This window comes from Ranitomeya variabilis, chromosome 3 (assembly GCF_051348905.1).
Source record: "Ranitomeya variabilis isolate aRanVar5 chromosome 3, aRanVar5.hap1, whole genome shotgun sequence".
Taxonomy (NCBI): domain Eukaryota; kingdom Metazoa; phylum Chordata; class Amphibia; order Anura; family Dendrobatidae; genus Ranitomeya; species Ranitomeya variabilis.
Window position 1 is genome coordinate 470602971 of NC_135234.1, and position 17604 is coordinate 470620574.

Consider the following 17604-nt stretch of genomic DNA (forward strand, 5'->3'; position numbering starts at 1 on the left):
TTATGGATTATCTTCTCTGTGGACAGGTGAGGAATATTTTTTATTTTAATTCATTTACATGAGACATTGGCTTCAGTGGAGTGGGCGATGACATGAGTATGGTTTAATTTAGATTCCGTAAAGGAGTCTGTATCATTATTTCAAATAAAGGACTGGGTGTGTGTTTTCTCATAATATGACAATGGAGTTAATGTGGGTGTCTTATAGACTCCTCTCCATTACTAATCTCTGGGCTTGATGTCACCTGACAATGCAAAGGTGACATCAACCACCCAACTATCAACCCTCTTGCCACCGCACCAAGGCAAGTGAATGAGACTAAGTGCCAGAATTGGCGCATATTATCGATACATCATTTCTGGGGCGGCTGAGAGCTAATGGTTTTTAGTTTGGGAGGGGGCCAATATACAATAGATGTCTACCTAGCTGTTGCTGTTTAGATTGTTATAGAGGGAATCTACGTCAGTTTTTCTTTTACAGGGTTCCCTTGTAAACTAGTCAGTAAAGACTAAACAAACAGCTGAGAGTTGATATTAATAGCCTGGGAACCTTTATATCTTTTAGCTCCTTCCAAGAAATATAACATCAGCCGTTGGCTTTCTCTCTGCTGGTTATGAAAATTGTGTAGGAGCCAACACAATTTTTTTTTCTTTTTTTGTCAAAATTAAGAGTTGCTGTTTGGTTACAGCCTATGTAGTTTCATTCTGTTAATGCTCCTACATAGGCTGGTGACAGTGAGTGTTTGTGTGTTTTTGTTTAACTTTTTACTTACCAGTTTGGTAATGAAGGGTGTCTGGCTAACACTTCTTCATTACTAAACCTAGGGCTTGGTGTCAGCGACAGCTGCTGATACCAAGCACTAAATCCCATTACCCTGGTGCCACTGCATCAGAATGAAAAAGGTGTTGAACCAAGAAATTTACATCACAAAACAATTTTTAAAAAATATCTTTAGCTCAAAAAAGTATTCATTGCTGTACAAAATCACAAGCAAATAACGCATACAAAACTGCTGCAAAAACATGCGTTTTTGCTGCTAAGAGATGCAGAAGTTTTGCAATCAAATACTCAACGTGCACACATAACCTTAGCATACAAGTCTGCAGTCACTTTAAGCGAATTTCATGCATGTGGTCACATGCCAATTAGCTGTACGCGGCCTCGCTCTATCAATGCATGGAGTAAGGTCAAACATGTCTAGTCAGAATTGGGCTGTAAGTATGCAAATCACATGCTTGCAGTCACATGGCCGTTGCTCCCGCTGGTGGCATCGGAGAAGTCTGACAGTCACATGGTGACTTCAGACTTGTATCCCAAGACCAGACAACTTTGAAGATACGACACTTTGATACAATGTTAAGTAGTCAGTGTACAGCTTATATAAAAATGTAAATTTGGTATGTCCTCTAAATTACTCAACAGAGCCATTAATGTCTAAACCGCTGGCAACAAAAACGAATACACCCGTAGGTGAAAATGGCCAAATTGTGCTCAAAGTGTCAGTATTTTGTGTGGCCACCATTATTTTCAAGCACTGCTTTAATTCTTGGGCATGTAGTACACTAGAACATGTTTTCACTGGAATCCTCCATGATGACATCACAGAGCTGGTGGATGTTGGAGACCTTGCACTCCTCCACCTTCTGAAGAAACCTTCAGTTTCTTTACTGTTGTCCAGTTTTCGAAGGGAGGGGAGCATGCTCTGCTTCAGTATGTCATAGCACATGTTGTCATTCATGGTTCCCTCAATGAACTGTAGCTCCTCACAGCTGGAAACACTCGTGCAGCCCCAAACCATGACACTCCACCACCACCATGCTTGACTGTAGGCAAGACACACTTGCCTTTGTACTACTCACCTGGTTGCTGCTACACACGCTTGAAACCATATGAACCGAATATGTTTATCTTGGTCTACAGACCACAGGTTATGGTTGCAGTGGTCCATGTCCTTAGTCTGCTTGTCTTCAGCAAACTGTTTGTGGGCTTTCTTGTGCATCATCTTTAGAAGAGGCTTCCTTTAGGACAACTATGCAGACCAATTTGCTGCCGTGTGTGGCGTATGGTCTGATCCCTGCAGTCAGACCCACCTACCCCCTTAACCTCTGCAGCAATGTTGACAGTACTCATATGACGAAAAGACAGCCTCTGTGGATCTGACGCTGAACATGTGTGCTCAGCTTTTGTTTGACCATGGCGGGTCCAGTTCCGTGTTGAACCTGTCTTGTTATACCACTATTTAGTCTTGGCCACCGTCTTCTTTCAGGTCCTCAGAGCGTTCTTTACCATGAGGGGCCATGTTGAACTTCCAGTGACCAGTATGAGAGATTGTGAGAGCAATACATCAAATTTTACGCTCTTGCTCCCCATTCATGCCTGACAATTTACAACACTAATGAGTCACAACATGGCACCGGAGATGGAAAATAGCTAATTGGGCACAATTTGGCCATTTTCACTTAGGGGGTGAACTGATTTTTGCTGCCAGCTGTTTAGTCATTAATTGCTGCATTGCTTTATTTGGAGGGCACACTAAATGTACACTGTTATACAAGCTGTACACTGACTACATTTTAAAACCCCGGTCTCTTCAAAGTACTCTGTTCTTGGCCAGGCAGTATTGTCTGGTCAGTAGTGAGCAACTGAGGCACCGCATTTGCTGCAACTTGTTACATTAAAATTCACTCCACGAGTTTGTTGTGTGAAGGCGATCTTCCAGAATGGCTTGACGAATTTTCAACATATTTTCATCAGTTAGGGCTGTCGATTGTAATATCAATATATATAAAAAAAAAAGTAGGGGATAAACTGAAAAACTCAGGGGGGGGGGGGAATCTCTGAGGCCAAGTGCAACCCTTCCCTACAGCATCGTCTGACTCGGAAGGGCTCCTCGACCAGTCACCTCGCAGTGGAACCTGTCCTACAAGCTCCCACCTTCTAGAAGACGATTCCTCTTGGGTCTTTATGTACCACCTATTACATTTAGCATAAGGGTGTGTTTCTATCTGGACAAGCTGGTATGGGTTAGTGTGGTCTGCTATGCTATACAGTGCCCTACAGCAAACTAAAATGTGTGTCTGGAGCTTTCCCAGTGAACATGCATCAAATAATGTGATGTCAGCAAGGCTAAAATGAGTTTACTGTGGTGAGGGAAGTCATGTGTATATGTTTCCTTTTTTGCCCCCTCGTCCTGTGCTCGTTGGTTGAAATAATTTCAAGTTGTGAGCCAGCTCCCTGTATCTGGTGTAACGTAGTGACTATTGGGGTAGAAAACAAAGGGTTAAATGAGTGTTGCGCAGAATATCCCACCCGTGTGCCGGAGTGGTTCTGCGTCGGCCGCCTCTGCTGCTAGTGTCTCTTAGCCGTGTCATACATAGAAAATAACGTGTCCCGGGCATTTTACATATCCAGTAATTATGCACTTAGGAGAATAGCCGTGTGCCATGTTTCAGCCTGTGTAAGGTCCGTGCTTTTTTCCTGACTAGACACACAAATGTGTATATAATATGTTTTTTAATGTAAGTTCTGTTGTTATCGTTGACCTTGAGCAAATGAGTTTTTGTGCCCTGGCAGAAATGAAAGGGGTGATAAATGCAGAGTGCGCCTTTGCTGAGTAATGGAGCCGCAGCACTCTTTCCACAGAGGTTTTCTCTCCTGCTCAGCCTCCGGCAGCCGCAGGACCCCTGCTGTTCATTTAAATAGGTATGTCAAATCTGCCTGGAGATGCCGCCGGTTTGATCTGTGGTAATATTTGTGAAGGTTCCATATGGACTTCAGCCCCCCGCAGTGCTAAGAAATAATGTACAACGCTTCATGGTGCAGACGCAAATTTCCTCTGAAAAAGGATGCAGTGCTGCGTTTTAGCTGTCGGAGTGGATGATGGAGAGGACGCGCTAGGCCTGTCAACTCGTTACACGGATGGGTTGCACGCAGCGAGGCTGTGGAAAATCTGTGCCTTTTAACTTTTCTACTTAATCACGGTTGTAGCATTGCCTTTAGACTGTATGCTACATTAATTCTCTTCCTGCCTTCCGCCTCTCATCCCAAGTTTCATAGGGGAAAAAAATAGAAAAAGTCTAGCATGCAGGTCTTGTCGAGGCCTTATCAAACAGCTGTCATCCCACAAGCCATTTGCATTTGTTTTGGCTGAAACAGAGCAACCCAAGGGCAAGATGTGTTTGTTGCATTCCATCATAATAAAGAAATTACACATTCTGGAAGGAATAAAGCTTTTATTTGTAGTGCTTGTGCTTCAGAACCATTTAACCCCAACACCTCTACGTACATCATATACCAGTCTGAATGCATTAGAGTACCCAACATCTAACCTGCTGGCAGACTATAGTCACTAGAAGTCACCTTTTCTTTCATTCGTTTTAGTGTGTGTGTGTGTATATATATATATATATATATATATATATATATATATATATATATATATATATATATATATATATATATATATATATATATATATATATATATATATATAGTACAGACCAAAAGTTTGGACACACCTTCTCATTTAAAGATTTTTCTGTATTTTCATGACTTTGAAAATTGTAAATTCACACTGAAGGCGTCAAAACTATGAATTAACACATGTGGAATTATATACTTAACAAAAAAGTGTGAAACAACTGAAAATATGTCTTATATTCTAGGTTCTTCAAAGTAGCCACCTTTTGCTTTGATGACTGCTTTGCACACTCTTGGCATTCTATTGATGAGCTTCAAGAAGTAGTCACTGGGAATGGTTTTCACTTCACAGGTGTGCCCTGACAGGTTTAATAAGTGGGATTTCTTGCCTTATAAATGGGGTTGGGACCATCAGTTGGGTTGTGCAGAAGTCTGGTGGATACACAGCTGATAGTCCTACTGAATAGACTGTTAGAATTTGTATTATGGCAAGAAAAAAGCAGCTAAGTAAAGAAAAACAAGTGGTCATCACTACTTTAAGAAATGAAGGTGAGTCAGTCTGAAAAATTGGGAAAACTTTGAAAGTGTCCCCAAGTGCAGTTTCAAAAACCATCAAGCGCTACAAAGAAACTGGCTCACATGAGGACCGCCCCAGGAAAGGAAGACCAAGAGTCACCTCTGCTTCTGAGGATAAGTTTATCCGAGTCACCAGCCTCAGAAATCGCAGGTTAACAGCAGCTCAGATTAGAGACCAGGTCAATGCCACACAGCGTTCTAGCAGCAGGCACAGCTCTACAACAACTGTTAAGAGGAGACTTTGTGCAGCAGGCCTTCATGGTAAAATAGCTGCTAGGAAACCACTGCTAAGGACAGGCAACAAGCAGAAGAGACTTGTTTGGGCTAAAGAACACAAGGAATGGACATTAGACCAGTGGAAATCTGTGCTTTGGTCTGATGAGTTCAAATTTGAGATCTTTGGTTCCAACCACCGTGTCTTTGTGCGACGCAGAAAAGGTGAACGTATGGACTCTGCATGCCTGGTTCCCACCGTGAAGCATGGAGGAGGTGGTGTGATTGTGTGGGGGTGCTTTGCTGGTGACACTGTTGGGGATTTATTCAAAATTGAAGGTATACTGAACCAGCATGGCTACCACAGCATCTTGCAGCGGCATGCTATTCCATCCGGTTTGCGTTTAGTTGGACCATCATTTATTTTTCAACAGGACAATGACCCCAAACACACCTCCAGGCTGTGTTAGGGCTATTTGACCAAGAAGGAGAGTGATGGGGTGCTACGCCAGGTGTCCTGGCCTCCAGTCACCAGACCTGAACCCAATCAAGATGGTTTGGGGTGAGCAGAACCGCAGAGTGAAGGCAAAAGGGCCAACAAGTGCTAAGCATCTCTGGGAACTCCTTCAAGATTGTTGGAAGACCATTTCCGGTGACTACCTCTTGAAGCTCATCAAGAGAATGCCAAGAGTGTGAAAAGCATTCATTAAAGCAAAAGGTGGCTACTTTGAAGAACCTAGAATATAAGACATATTTTCAGTTGTTTCACACTTTTTTGTTAAAGGGACTCTGTCACCTGAATTTGGAGGGAACAATTTTCAGCCATAGGGGCGGGGTTTTCGGGTGTTTGATTCACCCTTTCCTTACCCGCTGGCTGCATGCTGGCTGCAATATTGGATTGAAGTTCATTCTCTGTCCTCCGTAGTACATGCCTGCACAAGGCAATCTTCAATCCAATATTGCAGCCAGCATGCAGCCAGCGGGTAAGGAAAGGGTGAATCAAACACCCGAAAACCCTGCCCCTATGGCTGAAAATTGTTCCCTCCAAATTCAGGTGACAGAGTCCCTTTAAGTATATAATTCCACATGTGTTAATTCATAGTTTTGATGCCTTCAGTATGAATTTACAATTTTCATAGTCATGAAAATACAGAAAAATCTAAGTGAGAAGGTGTGTCCAAACTTTTGGTCTGTACTATGTATGTGTGTATATATATATATATATATATATATATATATATATATATATATATATATATATATATATATATATATATATATATATATATATATATATATATATATATATATATATATATATATATATATATATACACTGCGCCCCAGAGTCCTGGTCGTTGCAGTACTGTCGCTCCGCCACTAAGGGGAGTGATGGTACGTCTGATGGCACTAAAGGAGTTCACCTGACCAGGTATCACAGTCACACATTACACTTCACACTCCGGCCACCAGGGGGAGCAAAGGGTCCTATGTATTAGGCCACTCCTCACACTCTGGTAAAACTGGGGGTTGGATAGGAAGTTAGAGAGAAGCTGACTGGGTTTTGCCCAGGTAACATCCAGTGAGAGAAGAGCGTTGCTTGGGAAGATCCAGGGGGGCCCCTGTCAGGGGTGGGATCCTGACAGAGGCCTAGCGAAAGGACAGATCGTTACGGAGCCGCGCCTGCACTTCATTGCGGCGGCATCTTAAGAAAGGACACGAAGCGAAGTATACTGTGGAGAAGTGAGAAACGAGATCACAGCACAAAGGCGATAGAACCAGTAGTAGTCGTGCCCCGAGATGGGCAACATCGTACTGAGGCGCGTGGCCGGAACGCCGAGGAAGTATTGGGCTCTACGCATTACTTCAAACCAACGGCAGGGCAGTTAATTTTAGGTTGGCTGCCTCACCTTAATCACCTAATGAAGACAACGGAGGCAATTGTGGGAGAGGGGCGTCTCTAGGGTCCCTATAAAAGAACTCCAGGCCTACCCCGTCATACGGGTGCGTCCTATCCATATCATCTGGGGGACGGAGAGAAAGAACAGAAACATACACGACAGTTGTGAGGACTATCCCGTGGTGCTCAGCAGGGAAGTACTACAACACCCAGGCGCTAGTAGGTAGGCACTGATGTCCACCTGCAAAGGGAACTCTGGATGTGCCTTCGGACCGGCCGGTCTCAGCCAGCCCTGTTAGCAGTGCTCTGGTTTGCAGATGCCGAAGCCTTCAGTAAAGAGGTAAAGAGACTGCAACCCTGTGTCCTCGTCATTTACTGCGACCACCACCACCACCTACACCTTTTATTGGGTGCCCTTTAGCAGGACCACGGACCGGGATGGGCCACCGTGACATCCTCAGAACCGAGAGAGACCCGGATCCGAGTACCCCGCTGTCCTGCGTCTGGGGGCCGCTATATATATATATATATATATATATATATATATATATATATATATATATATATATTAAATAAAGGGAGCACTAAAACACAAAAATCCCACATCCTAGATATTACTGAATGAAATATTCTGGTTGTAAATCTTTATTCATTACATGGTGGAATGTGTTGAGAACAATGAAACCTAAAAATTATCAACGTAAATCACAACTAATATCCCACGGAGGTCTGAAGTTGGAATGATGCTCAAAATGAAAGTGGAAAATGAAGTTACAGGCTGATCCAACTTCAGTGGAAATGCCTCAAGACAAGGAAATGATGCTCAGTAGTGTGTGGCCTCCATGTGTCTGTATGACCTCCCTACAATGCCTGGGCATGCTCCTGATGGCGCGGCGGATGGTCTCCTGAGGGATCTCCTCCCAGACCTGGACTAAAGCATCCTCCAACTCCTGGGCAGTCTGTGGTGCAATGTGATGTTGGTGGATGGTGCGAGACATGATGTCCCAGATGTGTTCAGTCAGATTCAGGTCTGGGGAACGGGCGGGCCAGTCCATAGCTTCAATGCCTTCATCTTGCAGGAACTGCTGACACACTCTAGCCACATGAGGTCCAGCATTGTCCTCCATTAGGAGGAACCCAAGGCCAACCGCACCAGCATATGGTCTCACAAGGGGTCTGAGGCTGTCATCTCAGTACCTAATGTGTTGTGAATTCCGCTCTTGGGCTCCCTCCGGTGGTTGTAAGTAGCACTTTTGTGAATTCTGCTCTTGGGCTCCCTCCTGTGGTTTTGAGTGGTATAGCTGCTTCTTGGATTTAGCATCAGCAGCTGCTTCCACTGATCGTCTTTCTGCTCGGCTATTTTAGTCTGGCTTTATCCCTCAATCAATGCCAGTTGTCAATTGTTCCTGCTTGGAGGCACGGCTCTTTGGATTTCCCTGACACTCTGACCCGTTCAGCAAAGATAAGTCCTTGCTTGTCCTTTTGCAGTCCACTTGTTGTGGACTTGTTGTTCAGCACATTTTATGTTTTGTTCATTTGTCCAGCTTATCAGTATGGATCTATTCAGCTAAGCTGGAAGCTCTGGGCTGCAGATTTTGCCCTCCACACCTTTAGTCAGGTGTGGAGATTTTTGCATATCTCTGCGGTGGACTTTTTCTAGTTTTTATTACTGACCGCACAGTGTTTCTTTCCTTACTGTCTATCTAGCTAGAATTGGCCTCCTTTGCTAAATCTTGTTTCATACTACATATGTCATTTCCTTCTCCTCTCACAGCCAATATTTGTGGGGGGCTGTCCTATCCTTTGGGGATTTTCTCTGAGGCAAGATAGCTTTCCTGTTTCTACCTTTAGGGGTAGCTAGTTCTCCGGCTGTGACGAGATGTAGAGTCCGTCTCATGCTACCACGAGTGTGAAAGCACAACCAACATTCAAAAGTGACCAAAACGTCAGCCAGGAAACATTGGTACTGAGATGTGGTCTGTGGTCCCCACCTGCAGAACCACTCCTTTATTGATTGTGTCTTGATAATTGCCAATTGTCTATTCCATTTGCACAACAGCATGTGAAATTGATTGTCAAACAGTGTTGCTTCCTAAGTGGACAGTTTGATTTCACAGAAGTTTGATTTACTTGGAGTTATATTCTGTTGTTTAAGTGTTCCCTTTATTTTTTTGAGCAGTGTTTGTGTGTGTGTGTGTGAATCTATATATATATATATATAATTGTCTATGGTCCACTTCCGTCTGTTTGTCTGTAACGGAAATCCCGCGTCGCTGATTGGTCGCGTCCAGCCAGCCAGGACCAATCAGCGACCGACACAGTCCGGCCACGAATTTGCTCCTCCCTACTCTCCTCCAGTCAGTGCCCCCTCCATACTCCCCTCCAGTCAGCGCCCACATAGCGTTTTAGCAGTCCGTTAAACGGACTGCGTTACACCACGGCATAATGCGGTGTAACGCAGTCTGTTAACAAGGCCATTAACCCTGTAAGTGTGACCAACTTTTTACTATTGATGCTGCCTATGCAGCATCAATAGTAAAAACATATAATGTTAATAATAATAATAATAATAATAATAATAAATAATAATAATGAAAAAAATCATTATATTCTTCCGGCGTCCGCGGCAACCTTTCCCACTCCTCGCGATGCTCCGGTCCCAAGAATGCATGCTGCGTGGGCTGTTACGTACTGCGTGGGCTGTTACGTACTGCGTGGGCTGTTACGTACTGCGTGGGCTGTTACGTACTGCGTGGGCTGTTACGTACTGCGTGGGCTGTTACGTACTGCGTGGGCTGTTACGTACTGCGTGGGCTGTTACGTACTGCGTGGGCTGTTACGTACTGCGTGGGCTGTTACGTACTGCGTGGGCTGTTACGTACTGCGTGGGCTGTTACGTACTGCGTGGGCTGTTACGTACTGCGTGGGCTGTTACGTACTGCGTGGGCTGTTACGTACTGCGTGGGCTGTTACGTACTGCGTGGGCTGTTACGTACTGCGTGGGCTGTTACGTACTGCGTGGGCTGTTACGTACTGCGTGGGCTGTTACGTACTGCGTGGGCTGTTACGTACTGCGTGGGCTGTTACGTACTGCGTGGGCTGTTACGTACTGCGTGGGCTGTTACGTGCTGCGTGGGCTGTTATATGCTGCGTGGGCTGTTACATGCTGCGTGGGCTGTGTTATATGCTACTTGGGCTGTGTTATATGCTACTTGGGCTGTGTTATATGCTACTTGGGCTGTGTTATATGCTACTTGGGCTGTGTTATATACTATGTGGCTGTGCTATATACTACGTGGCTGTGCTATATACTACGTGGGCTGTTATATACTACGTGGCTGTGTTATATACTACGTGGCTGTTATATACTACGTGGCTGTGCTATATACTACGTGGGCTGTTATATACTACGTGGCTGTGTTATATACTACGTGGCTGTGCTATATACTGCGTGGCTGTGCTATATACTACGTGGGCTGTGAGACTCTTTCGCCCGGGGCCCTCAAAAACCTGGAGCCGGCCCTGGCTTCAGTGATTGGTCGCGGACAGCCGCGAACAATCAGCGACTGGCGCAGTCCAGCCGCGAATTGCCGCGGGATTTGAACCACTCTTCGCTAATTGATTGCGCCCGGCCGGCCGAATCCTGTGTATTCATTGCATTATTCTAAAATCTTCATAAATAAACTACATACATATTCTAGAATACCTGATGCTTTAGAATCGGGCCACCATCTAGTGTGTGTGTACATACATACACTTCTTGTATATTTCAGCGCAAGAAAAGTAGAAAAATCTTGAAGCATCAGATGCAACTCTTACTTTAAGGGTACGTGTCCACGTTCAGGATGGCCGGCGGTTTGGACGGAGCGGCAAACTCACTCCGTCCAAAGCTCCACCCCCTTCTGGTGACGGGATGATGCCGGATGTGTTCATTGCACACATCCGGCATCATCGCACCCCACACATAGGGCCCTGTGTTTTACCTTGCGGCGGCGCAGCGTCACCACAAGGTAAATGGACATGCTGCGATCTAAAAAGACGCGCCGCATGTCCGTGATCGCAGGGCCGCCGGTTGCGTGTTACCACACATAGTGGAGACGGGATTTCATAAAATCCCCTCCACTATGCTGTAACATCTGGATGCTGCGTGTTTGACGCTGTGGCTATGCGCAGCGTCAAACACGCAGCGTTTCCTGAACGTGGAAACATACCCTAAATGTAAGGTTTAATTTCAGGAGACAACACTTTTAAAGGGAACCTGTCACCCCGTTTTTTCAGTTTGAGATAAAAATACCGTTAAATAGGGCCTGAGCTGTGCTTTACAATAGTGTATTTTTTTGTCCCGATTCCCCACCTATGCTGCCGAAATACCTTACAAAAGTCGCCGTTTTCGCCTGTCAATCACGCTGGTCTGGTCAAAAGGGCGTGGTGAAATGGCTTTCTCCCCCACCTATTGCTTATCTTCCTGGCGTTGGCGTAGTGTTTTGCGCATGCGCAACAGCCTAATGCACTGTGCAACGGCAAAAAAAGTGTGCGATCTGTGTTATTCAGAGGGTTATCGGTGGGGGCGGCCATCTTCCTGAGGCCGCGCGTGCGCAGATGGAGTGCTCTGCTTCCCGGGGCTTCAGGAAAATGGCCGCGGGATGCCGCGCGTGCGCAGATGGAGATCGCGGCGGCCATTTTCCTGAAGCCGAGATGCGAACTGTGATTGAGGTATACAGGGAAAATTGACCTCCTGTTTCTCTATAGAGCTTAGAAGGATTCAGCAAGTCAGTTTTTAATCATTTGATCTCATAGATGTAATGGAAAACAGAGCAATTGTTAGTATACAGGGCCATATAATATGATGATTCCAGTATATTAACCCCTTCAAGACCTATGACGTATAGATATGTCATAGGTCGTATAGCCCACTTCATGCCAGCTCCGTTGCTGAGCCCATATGTTTCCTGGCACATGTCAGCTACAAGTATTGGGAAACTTTGTTTTTTTTATCACCACTTTAATAAAATAGAACCTATACTTGTTTGGTATCTGTGAACTGGAAATGACCTGGGAAATCATAATGGCAGGTCAGCTTTAGCCCAATAAACAAATGTGCAATTGCACATAATAACCAGGAAAGGCTATGCAGACAGCTGTGGGCTGATATTAATAGCCTAGGAAGGGGCCATGGATATTGCCCCCCCAGGCTAAAAACATCAGCTCTCAGCCGCTCCGGAAAAGGCGCATCTATAAGTGGGTCAAGTGGGATGATAGTTGGAGGGGGGGGGGTGATGTCACCTTTTGTATTGTCAGGTGACATCAAGCCCAGAGGTTAGTTACTAACCCATAGTCATATTGTTTAAAGACACACACACCTAGAATGAAGTCCTTTATTTGAAAGAATGACACATACTCATTTAATAAATCTTAATTATACCATACTTACAGCATCGCCCATTCCAGTGATGCCACTGTCCCCTGCAAGAGAATTTAAAATTAAAAAAATAACAATATTCCTAACCTGACCGTCCTTCTGTCCCACGCTGTAATCCATGTCTGGGGCATAAACCGTTTTCAACCTGTACGGTGCCAAGATGCGCCCGTCCATGCAGAGAACCACTGGTGAATGAACTGAGAATACAGCATCAGTGACTAGCGGTGACATCACCAAGGATACCGCCGGTCACGAAGGCTGCATTCCCATCGGGCTGAACTGCGGTGACCTTGGTGAGATCCCCGCTAGCACCATGAGAAATCTCACGGTGCAGAGGCGAGTTCAACAGGAGCTGTGAAATTCTCCCGGTGAGCAGTAGTTCCATCAGCTGTCACCAGTTATCGGAGGTAAGCTTTATACCTCTGATCCCAGCTGTTGGCTCATGCTGCCTTTTGACAGTGTGGGAACCGCGGCTGTCTGACCGGCGGTTATGATTTTACCGCCAATCACAAGTGACAAGCATGGTCACATCCTGCTGTCCTTGGCTTTTCTGCAGCAAATACGCGGCAAAAAAAATGATACCCGATGATACCTGCGTTTTTTCACCACCCATTCAAGTCAATGGGTGAAAAACGCTGGATGAAGTGACATTCTCAATGTCCAAAAAAACCATGCAAAGCACAAAATACTGATGACAAAAAATCATTATGTGCATGAGATTTCTGAAATCTCATGGGCTTTGCTGGTACTGTAAAAAGCAGCAGAAAATTAGCATAAAAAAGTAGCAAAAAATGCCCAGTGTGAACATACCCTGAGGCTATATGCACACGTTGCAGATTTGACTGTGGAATTTTCTGTGCAGATTCTGAATTTCTTGGCAGAAAACGCAGGTCACAATCCGCGCCTTTTTTTGGTATGTGCACACGTTGCAGATTTTTGTGTGGATTTCTATAGTGGAATGGGTGCAGAAACGCAGCAGATCTGCAAAAAGAATTGACATGGTCCTTTTTTGAATCTGCTGCGTTTTCCGTGCAGAATTTTCCGCACCGTTAGCACAACATTTTTTTTGCCATTGATTTACAGTGTACTGTAAATCACTTGCGGATCTGCAGAGTTTCTGCGTGGGAAAAAAAAAACCTGCAGATTTGCAGGAAATCCGCAACGTGTGCACAAACCCTAAGTGTTTTTCTGCAGGTTTTCTGTGAAATAACAGGTATTCCTTAAATATATTTGAATCAGTGATTTATGTATTGAGATCATAGCATTTCTTTATATGAGAAATGAAGGGGGAAAGTAAAATATGCTTTATATTTGTCCCCCAATGTTCTAATCTATACTGTAAGTAGTGACAGAGTAGTGCCCCAGAAAGCTGCGGAGTGTGCCATGTGATGCTAGGATTTGCCAAAAAGTCATTTAGTAAGTCTTGCCAGCCTCCCAGCATTGTCCATTTGTGGAGACCTTTCTGCTCACCCTTGCCTTTATAAAGACATGTAACCGTTTATTCCGTGGTGTTTTACAATATGTCTTTTATGCTCCAGTGACTGTGGGAGTTTAGGCTGGAACCAGTAGTAATGCAGCTGGGAACTGGCAGCGCTTATAAATGGCAGCCGGCGTTCTAGGTAATGTGGTCTTATAGGCTCGTGCTTGCTCCGTGCCGCAGCTGGTGGGTCGGGTGGTGACAGCCTCATTGCTCTCGTCTGTCCTCTGCTCAGTGGAGGGTTCGGCTGAATCGTGAGTCCTAAATCCGGGAAATATCACTGCTATTAGTTTTCATTTACATACAGTTTAAATCCCATTTCTGGTCATTAGAGAATAACTAGGATGGATAACCATGTGTAAACCTGCCTGCCCTTTACAGAGCACGGCGCGGTCAATACCTGCAGTCGCAGATGCTTCTCGCTTTCACTTCAGTAAAAATATTCTACTTGGTCTATAAATATATTGAGTTGGATCTTTTTTGTTTTTTAAAGAAGCAATCCCATGAAAATTTGTATCCTCTTAATGTATTTCAGTCATCATGTTCTATCGTGTACTTACTATTGCTCATTTTGTCTTTCTATCCAGATAATTCTTCTGTTTTTCATTAGTTTTTTCTGCTGCAGATGTAGCAGAGCCCAGTTGTTGAGCTGTGCATAACTTTGCCCCACCACAGCCTTCTGTGTACATTGTATGGTGACAGAGCTGCTCATCAGTGATGGGAGAGTGGTTTAACCTGAAATTGTGGCATCTTGTCCTTTAGTGATAATCTCCTGCTGATAAAACACTGATTGCATTGAAACAGTAAAAACCAGTCCAGTAAGTGACATATCGCTAGAATCACTCTCTTCCGCTACATCATGTTGTTCTCAGATTACATACCAAAAACCTGCTGACAGATTCCTTTCAAAAAGCCTTTCTTTCCGTAAGAATGGAGGGATTTTAAATTTTAGCTTGTAAAACTCATTGCTTAAGTAACCGGCCACACTGCGGTCTCGGGGTGCTTTCACACTGCATTCAGGCATGCGTATGGCCCTGTTTGGGTTTACATCCGAACCGCCCACAAAACGGGATTTGGGCGTACGCAGCGATTGGGCCATAAACTATAATGGTGCTGACAGAGTGACCGTGTTCTGTCGTCTGTCATACATCATTTACGAGTGTGTATACTGGAGGCAGAGACTGCCTGAACACAGTGTGAAAACAGTGCGTGTCACAAGCAGGATCTGTACTTTAGAGAAGGGTTGCACAACCTTTTTTGGGCCAACAGCAACATTGTCATAAGGAACCAATCTGGGTGCTGCACTAAAAATGTAAAACAAGGCGCTCGCGATCTGGAGGTAGCAGCACTTTGAATGCAGCACACATCCACTGTGTCGAAAGCGATGGCTTCTAGTGAGCGCAGGTGAGTCCACATGTGATCACTGAACCATGCGGAGTCACAGCGTGCAATACATTGCATTGGTAAAATTTCTCGTCGCTGCAAGAGAAATAGACATGCTGCGGTCTGGAGAGACGCGACTCATGTCTGTCTCCACGGGTGATCCGCAGGTATCGGTGCACGCATAGTGAACATGGGATTTCTTGGAAAGCGTGATGCAGTTTACCATAATAGATAGATCAGGTAGGGGGGATAAGCGAGGTGGAGGAAAGATGATGAGTTCGGTTTTGTCTACATTGAGTTTGAGGAAGCGAGAGGTGAAGGAGGAGGATATGGCTGATAGAGACTCCTGGATTCTGGACAGCAGAGAGGTGACATCTGGGCCAGAGAGGTAGATCTGAGTGTCGTCCGCGTATAGGTGGTACTGGAAGCCATGGGACTTTGAGTTGTCCCAGGCTAAGGGTATAATAATTATAATAATAAAAGATTTATTATACCTTTTAAATCCCTATTTTGCTAGAAGTTCTTACAGCACGAGTCATTTACATGGAACGCTCCCGTAGTCAAGTGAATGAAAGCTTTACTACCTAATATCTATATGAATACAGTTTGGTTTATTTGTCTCATTGCTCTTTCACATTATGGATGAAATGTAGCATCCCCTTTTTATCAAGGTCATAGATGTCTTATTATTGCACTGTTTGTTTCTGATTTGTATACTATAGTTGTTGAACATAATGTTGTTTTTCAAGGGCTGTGTCCCTTGCTTTATTCAGGCCAAATTATTGCCAGTTTGTAATGTTATGTTTGCTTTCCTCGCCTATCCAGTTTCCCCTTGGCCCATTCCACATTTCCTTCCCCTCCCCTCCATTATTACCCGCCCTCCCTCACTCTTTACCCTTGTTAAAAACAAATACAAATATTGGAAAAGAAATGTAGCATCCCAGATACCTAGTTAGTTAGTGTGCTGTGGGAAATATGGGATTGCACTTTTCCAAGGCTCTAATTCTGTGTGTTTATTGCCTTTTAGGATGCACATACGAAGTTTCTGTCAATTCGAACATATGGAGAAGACGTTAAAAGAAAAGGTTTAAGTGCGGAAAATGAAAAACCAGTGATGTAGGTTTTTATAAGATTAAAACATAATTTCTTATTACCCTGAAGCAATTATTAACTCTTCATGTACCGCCACAACTGGAGCTGGAGTTCCCCTGCTCACCTTTGTGTTGTGGTTACATAGCACCATGGTTTTTGGTACAGAGCTGTTACTGCAGTGCCAGGAGTTCTGCCTCGGTACCTCCCGACATGCTCCAGAAATCCATTGTAATGGATGGATAGTATAGTAAGGTGGTGTCATAGTGTAATCTATGCAGAGAGCCGACGACCATTCCACTGTTCTTTCATAATGCAGTAGCAGGGAGCAGGCAGCCATGCACTGTCACCTGTATGTGTTCGTGTATGTGTGTGATCTGGCACAAGGAGACTCAGAAAATAATATATTTTGTGCAATAACAGAGAAGCAGATCATCATTTTATCTTTATAATTACGCAGTCTTGTTAGTAATCTGCATTTTTCTGGCATGCAGAAATACAGTAGTATTTTTATCTCTGACATTGATGCCATATTCTCAGATGATGCCTATTCGCGAATTCCTAGCCGCCACATTCTCCTTATGCTTCAGTGGAGAGAAAGCGCCACATCTGCACTACCCTTTTCTATTAAAGGGAATCTATCATCAGGTTTTCCCTACCTCATCTGAAAGCAGCATTATGTAGGAAGAGAGACCCTGATTCTAGTGATGTATCACTCAGTTTACTGGGTGCAGCAGTTGTGCTAAAAATCCAGTTCTTAGAATGTTGCATGTAGCAGAGCTGAGAAAGCTAACCCTGCCCACACCACAGCTTTTGTGTTCATTGTCTATTGACAGTGAGCTGCTAATCAGTGTTGGGGGCGCGATTGCTCTAGCAGGCATGTGAGCTGTAGTCTAGGCAATAATCCTCTCCTGCTGATAAAACACTCTTTGTGCTAAAACAGCAGCACACAGCCTAACAAGTGACACATCTCGGAAATCTGTGTCTTATCACCTTCCTCATGCTGCCCTCAGATTACATAGGCAAAACCTGCTGAAAGATTCCCTTTAATGAATGTGGGAGTAAGGCCTCATTCAGGCATCATTTTTTTTATGCAAGAATTCTATTCATGTCTTTCACAGATAGAAC

General features: G+C 44.4%; 1 protein-coding gene across 1 annotated transcript in view; it reads left to right on the plus strand.

Annotated features, from left to right (window-relative positions):
* MRPS9 (mitochondrial ribosomal protein S9) overlaps positions 1-17604 on the plus strand; it is a 154960-nt gene that overhangs the window by 82996 nt on the left and 54360 nt on the right. The window contains exon 6 of the mRNA XM_077296660.1: positions 16415-16503. Within this exon, the coding sequence (XP_077152775.1) occupies positions 16415-16503 (89 nt within the window). The remainder of the gene's footprint in view (positions 1-16414; positions 16504-17604) is intronic.